The 22,119-nt window shown below is 37.3% G+C and overlaps 1 protein-coding gene across 1 annotated transcript in view; it reads left to right on the top strand.

Moving 5' to 3' along the window:
- Positions 1-20,180, top strand: part of LOC144034303 (ephrin-A5b-like) — a 78,803-nt gene extending 58,623 nt beyond the window's left edge. Inside the window, exons 2-5 of the mRNA XM_077543031.1 lie at positions 4,931-5,223; positions 13,068-13,133; positions 13,222-13,302; positions 15,341-20,180. Of these exons, the coding sequence (XP_077399157.1) occupies positions 4,931-5,223; positions 13,068-13,133; positions 13,222-13,302; positions 15,341-15,465 (565 nt within the window). The 3' untranslated portion in view covers positions 15,466-20,180. The remainder of the gene's footprint in view (positions 1-4,930; positions 5,224-13,067; positions 13,134-13,221; positions 13,303-15,340) is intronic.
- The last annotated feature ends 1,939 nt before the right edge of the window (positions 20,181-22,119 follow it).

The raw sequence follows: 22,119 nt of genomic DNA, 5'->3' as shown, positions 1-22,119 counted from the left end.
GTCATATCCAATATTTTCTCCTGTGTGATTAGTAGCAAAAAACAAACTGATGATATGGCAGTAGCCATTTTGTGGCATAGTGCTTTGTACATCGCAGGCAAATGTGTTGTTGTAAAATGTTTTTTTTTCATTAGCCAGTGGTTATTTTGCTGTGACTGGCAACTCTCCTGCTTACGTTATTTTGCCGTGAACAGCTCTTGGTCAATCAAAGGAGTGAGAAATTCGAGATGGACACCCTACGCGAGCACTTAGCTTAGCAAAGTCATGGCAAGTAGGTGGTGAGTTCCCGGTTAAAGAAAAATAACTACTGTGGATTGTTTATCTTGGCCAAACAATATGCGACCGTGTCAATATTATTCAACCATTGTGTGCTATTTTTATATAAATTTTTTGGTCATAAGGAGTCCGTCTAACAAGTGTTCCAGCAATGCTCAGTTAAAACTTTTGTTCACTTTTGCGCCGAACAACACAAGCTGTTTTCATGTCCTCCTCATGTGTCTTTATCCTGCGCATTTTCGGCTGAGTTAAAGATTTAGCTTGTGGTTCATCTTAACTTTAGCTGTAACAGTTTTCCATAATTTGCAAACGATTGTAGCTCCCACTTATGGCACTAAATCCTCTTTTGAGGCCGAGAATGTGACAGAACTGGCTGCTCGCTCATGCTCTCCAGTGTTGTTATGCAGTAGCGAACATGTACTTCCAAATGGACGCAATGATGTTTGATGTTACAGATTACGTCATCACATCCCCACAGTGTCAATTTTGCCATATTTAAAATTTTTACCACCCAGAACAAAATATAGCGGTAACATCATAGAAGGTAAGACATGGCACACCCTTACTGACAAGCTCATTCACATGTATGTAAAATGACAGCAAAATAGTCATTGCGTCATACCCCCTCGAACTGAGCCGTACCATATCGAATTGGTCGTAAGACCACTAAGGCAAACTGCATCAAATCTTTCCACTTTTAAATCAAACATTCCTTGAATTGTTTCACACCCCATCTGCGAAAACTGTATCAAATCGTTTGTGGAGAGATGCACACCCCTAGAAACCAGCATTAAATTATACACAGTATAAGACACAACCAGTGACAATGGGCTGTCTGAATGCGTAGATTATATGCACCTCAAAAAAATATATCAGCACTCTAAAGACATGTTTTGACCCACATCTTGAAACAAATCATTCAGTGATCCCTGCAGCTAAGGTTAGTTGGCCCCGGACTTCCTTCCATTATGGTCGATCTTGCTATTGATGTCATCAATTGATGGAAATAAAAGTCTGTACGATCCTCACTGGGAAAGCATTTTTGGAGTGCTTTTTCAAAAACTGAAGATAAATCACTTCTCCTTTTCTTTTCTTTGCCTGATCTTTCTTTTTACTGTTCCCTCAATTCCTTGTCATATCTTTCCCATGTCTCTTGAGGCATTTGTATTATGTTTTGGTGTGTTGCTAGATACTGCCTTTGAGCTGTCAGCCTCGCTGTATAAATCTAGTCAAATATGACATGACATATATTTATATTTTTGTCTGTAGCAAAAGGGCCCAATCCTTTGGCACAGAGCAACCTACAGTATTTCTAGACCTGACTGCAAGACGCAACAATGGCCCCTGGGTGCTTGACTTCTCATTTGTTGGTGATAAATGCATTTGTATGCAGAGGAAGTCTGAATTGTTCACTAGAGACTACTTTTGTAGACACTTGTTGAAACTCGGAATAAACACTGTGCCCACTCAAGACACAATCTTGGTGTGTGTACTAAGAGGTTGATCATCATTTTCAAAGACTGGTTGCAAATTTTATCATTGATTAGGTGGAAGTTCGTCAATTTGGGTCAGGATTGATTGACAGCTGCTGACACTAGCCGTGTTAATGCTGACATATGGGGTTCAGTAAAGACAGAAGGACAAAGCAAGACCATCCACTGCTTCTGGCTAAGGTCATGATATCGTGGAGACACTTGACCCCTGCTAGTCATAACATCAGCAAGCCGTACTGAAACTATAAGGCTATGGAGGACATGTTGTGTTTGCCTGGAGCCAAACTCTCAGGGTGATGTTTTTTTTTTAGAGAAAACAAAGTCTTTGGTTTCGTATGTGACCAGACTGTAATCAAAGAGACAAAAAAAAGATTTGAAAGTTGATGACAATGCTACAAAACACACATCCCCTCATTTGTGGTCACTAATCCTGCAGCACGTGTACAATCTGTGTAGTGACAACCTGATACCCCGAACACCTCCCATCATGCTACTCACGTCTCATGTAGCCTGAACATGTCAGCTGCAACATGTCAGCTGCAACAGCTGTGTATCAAACCTCTTCTTTTCCAGTCTCACCTGACTACAGCTACTGTTTCTCTAATAGGAACAGGACTTGTCTAATTTTCTGATCTTGAGTCAGCTAATTGCGGTCTTACCAAACTAAGCAAACCTGTTGTGTTGTTTGGCAACAGCATCGGCCCATTCCGTTGGATGCTTGGACACAGTTGCCGGCCTGTTCTCCTTCTTCATGACTTCTGTGTCAGTGAACAGAGGAGTATTCAAGACATCTGTAGCATGTCAGTGATACTGATCCAAGGCCCATTAGCAGTTATAGTGACACAACCAGCCGCAATAGCCTTAATCGCCGTCCGCTAAAAGCCTCAAATATGCAAGCTTATATGGCGCCTGGGGGAATATATGTTTCCATTCATTCCTGTCTCGAATGAATACCTGTTTTATCCCTGCTGAATTTTTACTCCCTATCTCTTTTCCACGCAATTTACAGTAGGCAAAATTGGGGGGCATAGTTAAGCTTTAACACATGCCTCATTTTTCAAAACTCCTGCACAAGCTGTCTTCAATACTTCTTATTTGCTAATGAAAATCACATTCCAGAATGGGATCCTCTTAAGGCGGATGCTAACCAGACAATTAACCCTGTATGGGGCCTTCATTTCTACACCAGGGCACGCCATCACTGCTTAGCAGTTAGCACTGACACTGATACATGGCTTTCGACTGATGAAGGGGTATCACAGGAGGATTTCTGCCAGGGCGCTGGTTTGTTGCAGAGGGATTCAGTGGAGTCTTATGAGAGGGTTTGGGTAATTGAGTCTGACGTATTGAGATTTTATAAACACTACGGAGACGTAGCCAAGAACTTTTTCAATAATATCATTTTGTCATCAGGTTTGACATTTAGAGGCTTGTAATTGTATAAGCATTGGCATTAGTGTGAATAAAATCACAAATAAAGTCTTCTGCCTAAATCATCATTTTTCATCTTATCTATGTTTTCAACTTTATTGGTACATTTTGTGAACGTCAATTTTCTCGCTCAGTTTGTGCATCATTAGACAAAGCAAGCTTTTCAAAGGAATGACCAGATTCGTTTCGAGTGGCGAAACCGAACTTGTACACACAGAACCCTGACCACAAATCAATCAAACATTTCTGGGATCAAATATTGTATGCTGCCCGTCGGTTACCACAAAAATCTGCCAAATTCTTGTAAGAAATCTTCACAGATTTCCATTCAATTTTTAATGTACAAGGCAAAGTCAAGGTTTCGCATGACCGATGTTAGCCGATCGTAGCGACTAAGTGCCGGAAGGCGTCTGTGTCGTGGGCAAGCAAAGTACATGTCTAATGTACATGTTAATGTATATGTCTACTTTTATTTAAAAAAAAAAAAAAAAAAAAACTTTACCTATAAAACTTGTCATTCTACATTACACCATTAGCTCGTCTTTGTTTATTTACATTACAACTTGGAGTACAGGTATGACTGCAAGTGACATTGGACGATAATTTGCACTGGGTAGTGGATACATGCAGGCACACTGTCATCATGCATCAAGCAAAAGGTCAAATACAAGCGATATTAACTTATAGTCTTGTTGGCACAGGGCACCTGATTCTTATTGTACGTGTTAAACACAACTTAAATCACATTACCTTAGATCCCTCCTCACTGCCCTTACCTGCCTAACCTTGTCGAAAATAGTCACAATACAATGTTTTAAATGTATTTTTTTTAGGAGAAATACTTTGTAGATTTAAGTAAACTAGGGTGATAAAACACCCTCTTTTGCCTGGACATGTCCACTTTTTATATCCTGTCTGGGTGTCCTGTTTTTTTTTGTTCGTTTGTTTTAAATACAGTCATAAAAATGTCCGGTTTTCATTTTGTGACAAATGGAAGGCGGAGTCCACCTTGTTACCGTGAATAGTAGACCATTGACTGTTCCCAAGTCGATGGCGAGGGTGTAGGGAAACAAGACAGGGGCGTTTTGTTTGTGTGTGTTATTATTGTTATATTGTATATTTAAAAAGTTTTTTTTGGGGGGGGGGGGAATTAAAAAAAGTAGGTCAGCGTTTTTTGTACCTCACTTCCTAAGCATGCAAATAAAGTGAGCTGTGTTAGCAACCCAAAAAATGGAGGGCATGGGATCACCCCATTAAACAAAGCGGGTCAGCCGCGATAGCAATAAAGTTTTGAGCTTACAACATTATGTCAAAAGAGAGTAATATGTTTATTTAAATATATATACAGAGGAGGCATACGGTAATATAGTTATGGCATCTTTGTATAAACTTTGAATATCATTGAAGTATCTGGACTTCTGGAGGCTGAGCCGAGTGTCCTCTTATTTGTAAATAAAAAGATGTTCACTTATGTACACAGCAGCTAAAATATAACAACAAAGTTTTGACATCTTTGGTTAAGTTCCCGTTCAAGACTGTTACTTTCTAGAGTCTCGCTCCTGACCTGACTTGAGAAAAATCGTCTTGCAAGGTTTGACTGGGTAAAATCTAACAATCCCAGAACGTCATTTCGGAAATTCACCTGTAAGAAAACCTGGAGATTTGACACTTGTTCTGTACCGTCCAATCTAGATATGCTAATATTTGACTTTTTTCTGTCTTTTCTTCAGGTTTTACCGGGGGGACTACCACATTGACGTCTGCATAAATGACTACCTTGACGTCTACTGTCCGCATTACATCAGCCCGGTGTCGGATGAGCGGACCGAGCGCTATGTTCTTTACATGGTCAACTATGATGGCTACAGCTCATGTGACCACACCGCCAAGGGCTTCAAGCGCTGGGAGTGCAACAGGCCTTTGTCTTCAAATGGACCACTCAAGTTTTCCGAAAAGTTCCAGCTATTTACACCCTTCTCATTAGGCTTTGAGTTCCGTCCTGGCAGAGAGTACTACTACATCTGTGAGTATGGCCATTACAGTACTCATCGGTATCATTGACAAACGAATGACTTTGTTCTATTAAGTCTGCCTTTATAATGATGGCTAACACTATGAGTTATGTTATGCAGGTTTCAACATTATTCATACAGTGGTACCTCTTAAGTTTAACACAGTTTTTTTTTTAAAGACAGTGGTTCGGTGTCAAAAGCAACATCATGCGTAACAGTGGTGTGAATTACAAAATTTTCACATTTCACTAATACTTCATACAGTATTAATTTAGTATGTTTACCCAAAGAATTTGGATACATTCTAAATCATCCAACATGAGTGTTTCACTTCCCATTATACAGTTTTTGGAAAATATTAAGCTTTTAGAAATATTTTATATATTTAAGAGCAACACTGCATAAAAATAAAGATACATTTTACTGTAACTGTTTGGTTCTGGTTCCTTGGAGTGACGTTCAACTTAAATGAGAAGTCGCGAGGAGAAAAATACTTCAACTGTTTAGGTTTTGGACTAAACTGACTTTTGTTGCTGCCTGGATGAGCTCAGCTTTCGTTTTTGTCCTTGTGAGAAGACTCGGGAAAACAAGCAGCTGGAAACTTCTGTTTTCATAAGTGATGTCACTGCCCTGCAGGGGCAGAACAGAGGGACTAAACCAGATACAGTGGCTCCCGATGGTAGATTTGAGGTATTTTGTTAACACTTGGAGTCAAGGACAAGTAAAATGAACCAAAAATAAGTTGTTTGGCAATCAACAACAGACATTTAACGTTAAATTGTAGCAAGAAGAATGGAATATTCATGTGGAAACTCAAATGTTTTGTTTCTTACAGATCCTTTAGAATTGAGTCTCAAATTTAAGTCTGTAAAATGTTTGCATGATTTTGGTATTGTGATGTATTACAAGATGTTTTTTTATTGGCTCTCAATATTTGATGTGCACTGAGCTGAGCTGAGCTTCACTGTACTTGTATGAATGGAACTACATTGTTACATTGTTTCCTGCTTTAAGCTAGGCAAACATACGGTGCGGCCATTTTTTTCCCCTCGTTCTGTATTTGTTTTTGAAAGCGTGTACAGACGGTTATGAAAGGGAAAATACCCAGAATCCTTAGCTTAAACTGTTGTTGTTGACAGGAAGCCAATCAGATGTGCTGCGCTGTACAAAATGGACAAGAAAATAATGTGGCACGGCTGTTGAATATCTCAGTGATGAATCAGATATTGAACTCAGACTGGATGTTTGTATTATGCTATGATTATGTTAATTGTATACACATTAAAGTATGTTTTAGCAGCTGCTGCTATTGGTCCCACTGCAGACTGTGTCTTACTGGGACAAAGCATAACAATAGCTGGTAGCTCATTGAAGAATTACGCGTCAACTTCGGGTTGGGATTCTGTAAGTGACAAAGTGAGGTGGGGGTGGGGGTCATGTCTGCCCGCCTCAGTGAGACAGATACTCCTTTATCCTCCTCCACGGTGATTGTCACTGGCCCCAGGCAGGAGGGAAGTGGAGGCGGGGTCACGTCAAATAGATGACACCTGCTGTTGGCTACTGGCCGTCTGGCAGACAGGCATAAAGGCCAAGCACTATTGCCGGCTGGTCCAGCAAGGCCAAAGGTTACTAAGATGACTATGAAGTCATTGCTGCTGGCTTCTCAAGGCCTCAGAGGGCGGCATGTTTTTCTTCTAGAGCTGTAGTAGAGCAGGGGAAGCCTGATCCTAATCTCAGGGGATAGAAATCCAATTTTCAGCGGAGACAGTTGAGAGTCTGGCTCTCCCCGTGTGAGAGAGATGACTGACTCCCCGTAAAGCCCCCAACGCTTCAAACGGCCTGGCTCAGAGCTTGTGTATACTCAGCGCAGATCTACATCGATAATGACGCGGGCTTGGATAGCACAAGCAGCTTTCCCTTTAACTTCTCACAGAGAAACAAGCACAAAAGGCCCCGGCATAAACCGATCCTTACACATCTGATCCCACAGTATTTATATCAGGGTCGTCCTAATTCCCCTTACAAAGAGACCTTACACGTCTCATTGCTATGCTCTGTTTGCACCAAACCAGAAATAATGGTGATCACGAGGCTGCAACTGCGACCATACAGACTATATATTTGTGTATTATTACCTTTTGCCCATAGACAAACATGTTTTTGCCCACTGAAGGTACTTTTTGTAAAATTAAAGATAGGAACACTTTCTACAGCTGGAATATATTTTTATTTGTTTGACGGCACTTTTGTAAACTTTTACATTAAAAGCAACACACCAATGAGATTTTGGTCTTCATTCGATTAAGCCAGGGTTGTCAAACTCATATTAGCTCAGGGGCCGCATGGAGGAACATTCATTACCAAGTGGGCCAGATTTGTAAAATAAAGGATTTAACTTAGAAACAATTACCATCAATTATACGCAGATTCTCGCTATTTCTGGGCCTGCCCTGAATTACGTAGCTCAACTGTAATCATATTGTTCCCAAAAAAAATCACAAATGCATATGGAACGCGGCAGCACTTTGCCTGTTTGTTGACGTGTTAAATCTACCTGGTTTGCATATATATTGTTCCCAGAATGCATTGTGTGGCGCAGTTAATGAAGTTAAAAGGACGTTAATCTTTGTCATATGTGTTTATGTTACCAGTAATTGAATTTGTCGTATTAAACTCGTTTATGTCGGTCTATGATTTAAAAGAAAAAAAATAAACAAACCGTAACTTAAGGTTGTGTGTAAAATAATGACATCCAAGACAATTCAATGCACAAGTTGCATTGTTCATTTGAGGACTGCTTGTGAAATTACAAATTTATGTTTTGAATGTGGCCGGCTGATTAATTGGTCCGACATTACAATTTGTTTTTTTTTTACTATCCAAAATCCTCCCGGATTAAATGCCTTTGCGGGCCTGGTCTGTCCTGCGGACATATGCTTGACACCACCTACGTTTACCGGCCCCGCATACAAGTCCTTTCTGTGCTCAAAAGACTAAGATTCCTTGCGACATGTAGAAGGCAAACTAATACACAGTTCAATCAAGGTATTCTGAATGTGTTTATGCGTTTATATGACAAGAGAATTCAGTTTAGAAAAGGGGTAACAACCCAATTAAGAGCATAATTAAGATGTTGTGTGTTTACATGGCCTTTCAAAACTCAAATATTGCCAATATTCAGGTTTTATAACGGTTACATAAAACATACTCAGCGCGTATAAACATTAACGGTGCAAACATCAATAGAATCTGATTCTCTGAAAAAAAGTTTAAGCCAATGAAATATGAAAATAATGACATACCCTGTGCAGCACCATCTTGAATGAGCAGTTCATGTAATCACTGTGATATGTGTGATGAGATTGCTATAAAAATGCAATATGATGTTGTCAAGTATTGTCATCATTTAGATAACACTCGTAACCATCTCAATATTTATATTCTTCTTTTGAGACAAAAAAAAGACATTTACAGCAGAAGGAACTTGCGAATGGCTGAGAGCTTCCAAAAGGCAATCTATGAAAAGCTCAACGACGCATAAAGCGTGATTGAGCCTCATCAAAATGTATGTGCAGTTGTACTGTATTTGCAGGGCCAAATAATGAAAGTCATAATTTTTATTTTATTTTATGGACAGGAAGCGGCTCCCAACGTGTCCTCTTCATAGGCAGATCAAAGACATCTATAAAATACAAAATACTCGGACAGTCTTTGTAATATTTTTGGACTATGATTTTGTCAAGCATACATACATACGTGCACATAAATTTTGGTTACAATTGATGTTTTTTTTTTGTTTTTTTTATCAATTCAAATCAAAAAGTAACGAAATGTTTGTTCTCTAGGAGACATATGAATGAGGCAATATTAGTTATGACGTTAATAGAATCAGCTTTCGTTCTAGTATTTTTAGATTACTGTTTGGGCATACATATGCCTTTTCACATAAAATGTTATGAATCAATCAAGGCTTTTTTACATCGATTTTGTTTTTCTTCTATGCAAGGCATATGAAGTGGCAACCTTACGATGTCAATAAAAAAAAAAATATTGTGACTTTTGTTCTACTATTTTAAGAGTATGATTTAGCCATGCTAAAGAAACAGCTCATAAATGGCCAAGATAGCGCTGCACATGGTAAATCATTATTTTGATACTTGAACTTTAGCTTGAACATTTTTTTTCAAGGGATTAGATGCCGTTAATTTTATTTTTTATTTTTATTAATGCTTAAACACACCGCCTAATCAAATGAAGGACAATGACTTTTCAGATTTTAAGGTAATGCTTAGCATGTATGCTTATACTTTTTTTTTTTTTTTTGCAACAAAGTTGACTAACTGTATACAGTATTTAATTGTAAGTCTGGGAGTCAGTATAATTACATTTTTCTTTATTAAACATTGTTGTATTTTGTTGTACTTTACACCCTTCAGGTTTCTCATGCTAAGACGGCCTTAACCTTACAGGTTATAATACCACCTGTTGCTTCGGCATTCACTTGACAGCCCATGAATGGTCCTTAATGTATTTTTTATTTTATTTTTACCAAAGAGTATGAAAGTAAAAAATTCAGAGTTTGTGTATGCCTATGACTAAGTCATGTGACAGACCATGTAATACTGGTCTGAGTGGGAATTGGAGGTGGAATTGCTGGTCGAGCTGTTGTTTCAGTGAGTGGTAGTGGAGCTCAGCCGTGTCGCTCCGGGATAGAAAAGCCAGACTGTGACCTCAGTAGCAGACATGAGCAAAGCAAAGGAGACACTCGCGTAATTGCTGGTGCGTTGGAGTCTGAAGGGATGTTTGCATTTGCTGAGAAAGTAACTCAACAGAGTACACTGGAATGAAATGTGAGTGACCAAGTTAAAAAGTAAACCCAAATAAACTTTTGGAACAATTGTTGATAAGAACACAGGAACATTTTTCTTGATTCTTACATGACAAATGTAAATGCGTTCACAGACAAAAATAATAATAACATTTCTGTCATATGACACCTCACGGTGCATAATTGCACTCGCAGTCAAAGTTGTTGAAAAATAACAAGAGCAGCTGTGTGTTTGCCACTCTTTCTGCTGAGGTTTATTTTCTTGTATTTCTAAAGTGGTTTGGCCTTTTTAGCATTCAAAAACATGACAGCAGCCTCTGTTATGGTTGATGCAAGTTATAACAACAGAACTAACAGCAACAATGCAGCTTCTTCTTTTTTTTTTGTCATTTTGTTGATGTCCTCTGCGGCATTTGAAAATGTTGGACATGCATAGACTGATTACCTATATTGGTATTTACTGTATTAGTAGCCGTAGTAGTGAGGAAATTCATCAAATTCAAGCTGGTTTAGTGGGCTTCTCTGTGAAGTTCAGAAATCAATTAAAAACATAACATTCAACCACTATTTTTAGTTTAAAACTGTAATTAGGCAACTATAATTTTACAGCAAAATCAAGAAACACAAATGTTTATTATTATAATATCACTTTTTTTTAAACAAGTTTCTACATACTTGTTTTTTATCCATTACGGAACCTTGAACAAATGTTTTAATTTTAATTACCAATACTGTTACTTTAGATGTTGCATATATTTATTTTTGTAGACTTTTATTTATTTTTATTTTGGTTAGTGGGCAAATTAATTAATGAAGTACTGTCTATATTTGTTGTACATTAGTCCAAGAAATGCAAGATTAGTTCAAATCAACCGAATAAGACCACACGGTGTCTTTGAAGTGTGTTGCCGTGATCTTGCAAAGTGAGACTACTGTAGTAAGTTTTGTCTGGCTGTGAGCTAAGTTACTGGATATGGTTGACATGGACAGACACAGCGTGATTGACATTGTTTCTTTCACGTTTATATCCTCCCTCTGCTACTTGACATCCAATATTCCACTCATGGCGAGGTTTACGATGACTTTTTATCTCCTTTCACGGCCATACAGCATCTAATATTGCACTTTTTGAAATAAGAGCCTCAGTCATGGGTAAGAGTGGAAACACGGAGATTCACAATCTGTCACACGGATAGCGTCCAGATGAGTGAGGTTGGAGCCATTTTTGCAGCTTCATGTGAACCAGGGTCATTTTAACACAATCGTCATAATCTACAAAAAACACAAGGAAAGCCATTGCCGTTTTTACTTTATCTTTATTTTGTAAATGTACCCTTTAAGCAGGTTGAGGCACCAGGAAATGACCGAGGTCAGTCTTTCTATGCTTATGAGAAGTCAGAGAGAGGGGAGATTGTCAGATGAAGATAGTGCTAAACGACACATCAAAATATTCCAGACAATAGTGAAAGCACAAATGAAAGGCAGGCCAGTTAACAACGAAACGCAAACGTTTCTTCATTTACTGCTGTAGATTTTGAAAGTGAGCCGAAGAGAAATGAGGAATGAAAATGTGCAGATGACATTGAGTTGCATCATGGGAATGTATATGTAGTCTAAACGCTTTTACACCACGATGAGGGAAGGAAGTTCAGAAAGAGAGATAAAGCTCTTCTGGGGTGGACTATTTTGAAAGAGATAAAGTTGAATTCCTCCCCTGAAAAAACATCGACCTTGTCAGCTTGTTCATTTCTTGAAGCTAAACTTGAAGCAGTTAATGAAGGAAAAGATTGTGCACATTTTGGATAAGCACAAACCAGATGTTGATGAGGATGCCAATTAGATATTCACTCTATATATTCACCAAGTCAGCGCATAATCAACAACAACAAAATATTTTAACTTACATATTGTAACTATTCATTTGGTAGTAGATGTACAATTGAATTTATGTTTTATTAGGTATACTGTATGTCTTTTTGTATAGTGGCATAGAGTGATGTTATGAGGTTAAAAAAAAAAGACTGCTGTGACTAGGATTGAAACAAAAAAAAATGCTTGAGGATTTTTTTCTGCCTTGGGTACCCGTTTATTTGGTGTGCATGGTCTGGAAGGCAGTCAAGCTAGCCGTAGCAATGCTATACATGACAATTACACGCCGCCATCATGGTCAGAATTAAGGCCAACTTCAAAATAAAATCCTCCCAGATACAGTAATCAAAACCAGACAGACATCAGTGCCTTTGTAACACTTTTATTTGGAAGTTCCTCGTGGCAGCGCATGGTGGCGTGGCGATTGACTTGACTCGTCTTCCTGACTGGATTTTGGGTAGTTGGAGCCAAGTTTAAGTTTAAATTGTTATCACAAACTATTGCCACCAACATCAACACAGCGTCATCCTCAAATTATATCCAATCGCTAATTAAGGATGATTAAAAAATAATAATAATAAAAGATTAAGTAAGTACGCTGACATTTTAAAATGTAGCGCCCGTTACAAGCGTTAGCGGCTAGTGGCTAGCAGGTAGCCGCTAATCAAGTGCTCCATATAGGCTGGCAGGTCCATTGAACTTCTTTTCAAAGACAGTTTAATAGACGGAAAAAAGAACTATGCACACTTTGATGATGACAGCAAGTCCTACTGATCCATTTTTAATAAACCTGGCTTACACAAAGGTGCTGTTTTAGGTGGCAAACTCGCTACTGTGGTTCTGACGTCACGTCATCTCATAGCCCAAAATTTAGGGGTGTGTGTGCTTTTTTCCCTTGTGTATTCATAATTGTTCATCAACCAAAGCAAAAAAATATTTTTTATTTTTTATTTTATCTGAATTTGTGATTATTTGATTGAATTTTGAGCAGGATCTCTGAATCTGAATAGCAAAATATTCAATAGCTGCTGCCATGAAAATGTAAATTGTTGGTTAGTTTGAAATGTACCAGAATAACACAAAACTGGAAACATGTATGTTACTATTTGCACTATTTACATTAATAGTGACTGTTTATTATCCTCCCCTCCCCCACAGCTTCCCTCACTGACGCCAAAGGAAGAAGGAGCTGCCTTCGACTTAAGGTCTTTGTTAGGCCCCAAAGTAAGTTGCACATTGTTGGAACTGGAGAGATGAGTGACGTCGGATTTCAGTAATCACACGTCTTCTTCTGTCCTCTTTGTGTTTCAAGACAATTGTGTGCGAAACTCTGGGAGCGTACAGGAAGGGGTCGACTTTGACGAAAACAGTCACAACAGTCTAGAACCCAGAGGTTGGTGGGGTTTTACAGCAATGTAGATGTTTGTGTGTGCGTGAGTGTGTGGGGCGGGGAGGGGTTTTGGTATTCTCTTGAGAATCAGTGAAGTAGATTTATTGACCCTGTTTAACAATTAACAATGTTAAAATAATTTTTTATAGTATACTATTCAAAATACAGTATGCAAAAAAATCTATATATAGCGCACAATTGTTGGATTGATTCATTATGAGGCTGAATCGATGTTTATACATCAATTTTTTATGGAAATATTCAACAAAAAGTCTTACTTAGGGTTAAGGTTCACGCTTTAAGCATGGAAGAATGTTATATTAATAGAACATTAAGCCTTAATATTTTTATTTTAATGCTGTTCAAACATGAAATTAATGTGTGCATGTACAAGTTTACTGATAAGTATTTTCTAGATTTGAGTTTTTAAAAAATCGCAATAATTGACTTACAAATTTGTGTCGGGATTAATCTGTATTGAATCGAATTGTGACCTATGAATCGTGATACGGATCAAATCGGCAGGTACTAGGCAATTCACACCCCCAGTATGTAATATTACGGCTGCTCGATTATGAAGAAAATATTAATTAAGAGATTAATTTGGTAATAATTGAAATCACAATTAGGACCATCATTTGTTTTTTGGTACAAAACAAGAAAATGTTTAAACATAAAAAATAGACAAATACATTTCTTTGAAACACTATAATTATACAAGTTCCTTTTGGACCAAACAAGTCCATTATTTTTAATTAGTCATTTTAAAAAATAAAAAAGGTGCAAATATATACATTTAAACAACTCAAAATCATTATTAATAATCTTTAATTTTTGTTTACAATTATGCCGATGTTGTAATTGTGGAGTGTAATAATTGAAATTGTAATTGAATTTCGAGTACGGTGATTGCACAGCCCTTTGTAATATATATTGTGTAATTAATATAAATTCCTGTTTGTATGCTTTTGTGTGCATCCTGTGATTTTCTGTATTTGAAGTGCTCATAGCGCAACGCCAAAATGATTTACTCATACAAGTTTTATTTTGTTAAACCAATTTCAACATCCCAGATTTACTCTACTTTGCTATACTTTACCTAACAATGCTGTGTTTAGTCTAATCACAAACTATATATCATAAGCAAATTATAATGATGATGATTGAGTTTTTTTTTTAATAGAACTAATTTATTCATTATTATGAAAATTAGCTGATCACATGCAAACTATATATACGATACTCATGTTTTACACAAATCTAAACAGAAATAAAAAAATAAATAAATCATTAACAGTAAATGCAGTAATGTACAGTAATTGGAGGTCTGCAAAATATACCAAAAAATCTATGTAAATATATTTTTCTTATCTACATTTTTCCAACCATGTCTCATAAAAACTAAGACAGAAAATTAATGAAAACTATAAAACTCTCTGTGGTCATCTATTGCTGTCACAAGTACTTTTGCCCCCCCGCCCCCCCTCCTACAAATTATGAGAAGAACTGTAACTGTAGAAGTGATTCTACTTGTATGATTTCCCCCAGCGTCAGTGACTATCTGTTACCTTTTATCCTGACAGCCTGTCTGACACATGGCTTCACACTGTGACTCGTAACATCGCCACGTGATTTTACAATATTTAAGTCACGAGTGGATGCCGCGGCACATACCAAAATTTCTCTAGTCCTTCATTAAAAAAAAAAAACACAGAACAATGATTGCTTTGTTTAAGTGGGTGCCTGAACAGACCCAGCACGCCTCACTGTGTGAAGTAATTGCTCAGTATAGTATTTGTGGTCTTGATTTTGCTTTTCAAAGACCACAGACTGGCCAAATCATTATTTTATTGGCCCCACAGAGATTTTTTTGGGTGGTTGAGGTTCATGCGTGTTTAACTTCTTGATGCTCTTTTTATTTGTAATATAAAGGCACACTCACAGTCTGTTTAGTTTATCAAACAATCTTGATTTACTTCCAGGTTGATTGGATAATTGACCAATTCAATAATAACAATTATTGTCATGTTTTTGCCTTCAGATGACATCAGCCATGAGTCACCGGAGCCTTCTAAAACGGACGTGAACTCTGCTGCCCGCTGCCGCAATTCCGCGCTCCTGCTTAGCTCCGCCCTCATACTCCTGGCAGCCATCTTGTCTTTATAGCGCTCGTTCTGAGAAAACTGCCAGGAATTGACTGTCCTGATTGGACCGCGGGCTGCCCTACCCTGCAACTCCTCTCCTTTATTGAGCACTTTTTTATTACATTAAAAAAAAAGAAAAAAGAACAAGATAAATACTGACAATCTCTCTCGGTGAAAGAGGAAGGAAAACTTCATTTTGCCAACTTGTGTGATTGACCTTGTGGCAGGTACGCCACGGAGAAAGAGGTCGAATCTCTTACTATTCTTCTCACGAAAAAATAACCATTCATTTGTGTTGACATTGTTGCAGTGTTGACATTGTTTTCAGAAGCACTGAAGGATCACTCAAACAAGTAACATGACGACATCTCACATCAGAAGATGACACACGGGTCAGAGGAAAGGAGTGGGGAGTGAGGGCAAGCCTCTCACAATTGTAACCTTCCTCAGGTTAGAAAGGTGTTCATTGATTTGTTGAAACTGTGGAGTAGTAGCCTTTGTTGAAAATACATTGAGACCATTTAAAGAAGCACTCATCTTTAGTGTCTGAATTGAAGCAATTTAGTGGTGTTTTGTTTGTTTGTAATAGATCACATATTTCAAGTGTAGCAGCCAACACCGGGTGTACAGTAAAATATTGCAATGACCTGTGCAAGGATATATTGTTTTTTGTCCTGGCAACATGCCTTTTATTTATTGTGATTTTTTGGTCTAGTCAGTCTGTAGCTCTGGTAAAAAAAGGCAATAAAAACATATTGGCACAATAACTCATCAGGTTAGATATCATAAGACACATTTCATTTGGGAAAATCATACAATAATACTGAATAGTTTGTGTATTTGTTTTAATCTGAATGTTTTTAGTGGTTTTAACAAAGTCCAGGAAGGAAAGAAAAAAAAAAGTTTGATGTGCTATCAGGGTGTACAAATCGTGGAATACGTACAGTATGTGTTGGAAAATGTTATTAATGAATGGCACAGTTGTAGGTTTGCTCTTGCATTATTCCTTTTTGTGAATCACTGACATGACACAATTATTGTATATAGTGACACATGTTCAAAAGAGTTCAGGGATGTTTCAATAGCGAAATTCAAGTATGTAGATAGCAACAGTGAGTTGTTGTTGTTGGGGGTTTTTCATATTCAGCAGCACAGATTTGGACAAACGATCATGATGTCGTCCAGTTCATCAATCAATCTTTTGTTTCTTTCGAATGAAAATTATCTCATTCACTGTCATTGATGGCTATAGACGTCAAAAATTTATTTGAACTATTTCTAGTTAGTTTTATTTTTTTCCATGTTTATTAACAAGAGTATGAAAACCTAGAACGTACCTTTTTTTATTGTACATTTAGAACAGATATAACATTTATGATTAATCGCGAATTAACTATTGAAGTCATGCGATTAATTACAATTAAAGAATGTAATCGTCTGACGCCCCTAATTTTTAATAATCTTTTTTTTTAATTAGGGGCATCAGGCGATTACAATTTTTCATTGTAATTAATCACGACTTCACTAGTTAACTCCCGACAAATCACAAATTTTATATCTGTTCTAAATGTACAATATTTTTTTTTAAGGGGAAAAAGACTAATAGAAATAGTCCAAATGAATTTTTGACATCTATAGCTGTCAATGGCAGCGAATAAGTTATTCATCTTACCAAGACATTTTGACATTTGTGGGAATAATTTGGTAGCACAAAGCAAGGGCCATAGAATCACACTTGGATTTGGTGTGGAAGAATTTACACAGAGCCCCAACATTGTCCATATGGTGCAATGTATAAAGCTCCTTTATACAAAATACACTGCATTTGTGTACCTACTGGCTGGTTGCTGCTATGAAAAATCAACCACATCGAAAGAGAAGAAAAAGCAGAATTGTGCTCGCATGGTCGGCTGAAATTCAACCACCTAAAGCAGTGGTGTCCAAACTATAGCCCGGGGGCCAACAACTTTATTTTTACATGTAGAAGCCACTTCAGAGTATGTGTCACACCAGTGAAAAAATGCACCATGAAGAAGACAAAAAAAAACATGAGGTCACACAAGCCGCATTGTGGGGGGAAATTTAATTTACAAAAATCGAGAGAAAGAACAGTTAAGCTTGGACTCGCACTCAAAATACCTCCTTCCTAATTGTAGCGGCCATCAAGTTCGAGTTGGATCAAAAGTTTATGATGGCTCACCTTAACTATAATAGAAGTAGGAATAGAATGTTATCATGGGAAGGAATGTGTGACGTATCGATATTTTAGCATGTGGCTTCTGCCACAACAAGGATTTACTATTTGCAATAACCAAACAGGGTCCTAATTTAGGCCACAATGTGTCGCGGGATTTTAGTCAAGGTAAGCCATTTTCAAATCAAAAGAAAACCTAGTTCACCACACAGTAAATTTAATAGAGTAAAAAAAAAAAATCTAAAAAGACTATATTTGGTCCCATTCTAAACAAAATACATTTTTACACTTGGAAGAGAGTAAAATACAACAACAACAAAAAAAACAACAACAATAAAATGCTCAAGGGTTGAGGAATGATTCCACAACCTTCAGCATGGAACACAGCCACTCTAGTAAAATTTAATCTACAAAAATTTACGGTAGTTTTCACACAATTAGGGAACGGGGATTTTGGGTGCGAGTCCGAGCTCTAAATATTTTTAATATATCATTGCTGTCCTCTGAAAAACACTTGCGTCCATTTTTTTTAACGTTGTTGGGATGTCTGTGTTAAGTTTTATTTTAAAAAAAAACAAAAACATTAAAATGCACACACAAAAAAGACCAAAATGGACATGCGTTTGTCACAGAATTTTCTCTTTCTCCTTCTGCTCCCACTGCTGCTGCACTTAATCCAAGATCTTCAAGTAAACACTGCTTTCAAAATTGTCATCTTATTACTGATTACTCTTGCTTTGGTTCTGAATGTGGCGTTCTGCTCAGGACATGGTTGGTTATATTGGGATACAGCGCTGTGAGCCACCCCAAAATCATGAAAAATGTGTTTGCTTTATCACCCATAAAATAACAACCCTAAAAATATTAAAGTGACTATAATACATAATTGCTTGATTGATTGTTTTTAGCATGTTTAATAAAGTTGGACAATGTTGAAGTGGCCATTTCATCCTTAGATTGCGCTTTATGCGATCCTTGAAAGAGAAAGTTTGGACACCCCTGGCTTAAGGAAAACAAGAGGAAGCAAGATGTGCTGAGCTAATTTCTTTTAGTTGTGCCAAGCAACAGGAGAGAAAGCAAGCAGCTATTGTAACTATGTCCGTTTTGATTTAGTCAAATGTCAGTACAGTGAACTTAAAGAATAGTGACAGATATTCTGTAGGTAAATACAAATTATATAAAAAATAATAGTCCTATAATGTCAGTCAAAGCTTTTTTTACATACAAAAATCTTTATAGGAGTGAGCTTGTATATTAGAAAAGTCGGAACAATATCACAAAGTTTTAATTTTGTCGTCTGATGTTTACTTCTAATGTGAATAATCTTTTTCTTTCTCAAGCGCATATTTACTCACCGAGTGCTGAGAACGCTGCTCAATGTGGGTGCTAAACACATTCATAGGTCACATGCATGTTCAAGTTTGATGTTTTGTAACACTGCATTCACTAACTTATTTGCATTTTTGCATTGCATGATCTCAGATTCACTGAACTCGCTTCCAGTCTTTGTCTTTTGTGGATGTTTTGGGGGGGTATTCACATCCCTGCAGATCTGTGCAGATAACAAAAGATGGATTTAGTTGTTTGGTTTGACTTCCCGACATCTACCACAAATCTCCGTACATCAGACTTCAACCAATATTAGTCTACTCACCCTAGAATTTTCAACTCCGGCCATGTCACCATGAGAAAAACAGCCAGTTTCCTGGATACTGTGTATCCAACAATGCATCTATTGTAACATACGCTGTTAGATACTTTGTTCACACCCCTCTAGATGGGCGATCAGTAAGAAAATAATGTTTGATATTAGAAAAGGCTTTCATTTTATATGTATTTTATATAAAACATAGCTACATAACACCCTTGGGAAAATGTGGAGCATATTGAACATGCAGTGGTCATTTTACACTCATGAATCATGAAAAGGGCCTTAATGAAGACCAGATGGATCTTTAACAGCTACAAACTCTTCTCTGTTTTTTTTTTGTTTTTTTTATAGTCACTCCAATTCATGCAGGTGTTGGATTAAAGTACATCTTGGTGGTCCTTTTTTTTAATCATCACCTCTGGCTTTATAAACTCGCTGTGACGATGTTTCAGGAGATGCATTTAACTTCTATTGCTGATGTTTTGTATGTTCTGAACAAATGATGTCGCAAGGAGTGTTGGTCCGAAGAGTTCTGTTTCTGTGTATTTGACCTGAATTTGCTCCCATGTAACTGGCAGCCCAATGCCACTTTGTTTGCAGAATCGTTTTCTCATCCTTTGCACCTACAAAAGCTCTGGTGCGCTTTGCCTGGGAAAAGATTTTTGTTACGTTTGCAACAACCAGTCTCCCAAACGTGTTTGTTTTACCCTTGTATTGTGTGTACCCTTTATCCCTTCCCATCTCCTCTAATGTTTCTGTGTCCCTGCTCAGTCTCTTGTTAGATTTTTCTACAGAAAGGGCGTTTATTTGTAAATACACGTGTTGGAGCAGCTATAACTAATCAAAACAATCATGGAAAAAATATGTAATAAATATTTCTTTGTCATTGTAAGCATGGTGTGTGATTTCTATCATTAATGATATTGCAAATGAGTGACAAAAATATTACAGAGGCTCAGTCGGAGCCTGTTTGGCTGGATTGCTGTTATGCTTCATCACACAGACAGACTAAGTTCAGAAGAAGTGGTGGAACAGCTTCGATTAATGTTGCAGGAATGTGGAACACTTCTCGGAGGTTCACCACAAAAGGGTTTCTTATGCCTTGTAGCTATATATATACATATATATATATATATTATTATTATTTTTCAAACATTCCAAAAAGTAACCTATATATATATATATATATATATATATATATATATTAGAATTGCCACAGTTATCCAAGTAACGAAGCGATCAAAGGAACCATAACTGAGGAACCCCGAGGCGCAATGAAAGTAAGGGTAAATCTATATATATATAAATATATGTTACTTTTTAGAATGTTTGAAAAATAATATTTTTGTTGAGTTTATACTAGACAATACTTACCGTGATGTTCTTCTTAATCTTGCGCACAAGAAATACTCTTGTATATATAATATATATATATAATACTTTAAACTAATATTAAAACTAAGGAAAAACTATACTAAAACCAAACATTTTTGGGTTAAAAAAAATTACAACTGAAAAAACTAACAAAGCTGTTCTGAAAGCTAATTAATACTAAATTTAAAAAACTAAATCAAAAGGAACTATAATGAAAACAGCAAATTTCCAGAGAAAAGGTCAATAATGTAGTTTTGGCAAAAGGGCCACTTTTATTCCTAGCAACAGCGCAGTTTTGCACAAAAGTGAATGATTTACAAGGCTAACTAAAGAGCCAAAAGAGTGGTGAATATGTAAAGACCGGATCTGTCTGCCTGCTCCTAGATCAAATACGCCAAAATTGTGTTGCGCCACAATTTAGACCTGCTTTTAGCTAGTGTAAAAATGTAGTCTAATTTTGGTCACCAAACTGCCAGGTGTGCAATGGAATACGGAAGAAAAGAGATGTTTTGCGGTCTACCACATTCACAAACACGATAAACTAGACTTAACCTGGAACAAAAATGAAAATTAGCTCTTCTTTAAGCCAAGCGCATGTGTGCCAATCTACGAAAATAGGGCCCCCGTGTGGAATTTGGGGAATGTGGATGTATCAGCGGTGAGGTAAAAACAATTTAGTACATAATAGGCTAGATTGATTGGTAGGATACACTTAATAATTTAGCACCTTTTTTTCTCAAGATGCAAGAAAATTAAGTAGTGTCCTTGTTAAAATCTTCAACTAAGATTTTTTGAAATTATTGAAAGTGCTCCAAGCATAAGAGCTTTTATTTTACTTTTTTTTTTTAAAAGAGAGAGAAAAAAAGAGCACTCTCAAGTCCTTCGTCTGTCCACACATCTTGTCTGAAGGTTACTCTCAATGAAAACGTCAACCATCAACCAAGGAGAGATGCCTCAATGGCTCCCCCCCCCCCCCCTCCTGATATGTCCTAGACAAGACAGACGGGAGAAACAATATGAAACAGCCTCTCCTGTCTTTGAATGTAATTACAAATCATTCCAAGGTCAAATCAGACTTTGATCATGTGTCTTTTTGAAAGGCACACTAGCTATTGCTGCCATGGAGCCAGATTGCCAACAAACTAAAGCAGTGTGTGAGTCAGGTCCCAATGTTATGCAGTGTTTTCATGATCAACAGTTGTAATTATGTAAACTGCGTTTACACTATGTACCCGGCAGCCCCTGTCAGACCACTTTGGACAAACAAAAAACAGGAGGGTCGTGAGACAACGCTCGGGGCATGACGGGTATACTGGACAGACCATAATTGCTGCCAATGCCCAGCAAAACTCAAAAAAATTGCCACGGCAGTCATGAGAAGGTCATGAGAAACATTGTCAGCTGTAGTAAAGGGGGGTGAAGGCAACTAAACCTGACAGTACATAAACAAAACTTGG

The sequence above is a fragment of the Vanacampus margaritifer genome, chromosome 14 (assembly GCF_051991255.1).
Source record: "Vanacampus margaritifer isolate UIUO_Vmar chromosome 14, RoL_Vmar_1.0, whole genome shotgun sequence".
NCBI classification, from domain to species: Eukaryota; Metazoa; Chordata; class Actinopteri; order Syngnathiformes; family Syngnathidae; genus Vanacampus; species Vanacampus margaritifer.
The sequence above is the reverse complement of the archived record's forward strand: the minus strand, read 5'-3'. Positions and strand labels throughout refer to the sequence as shown.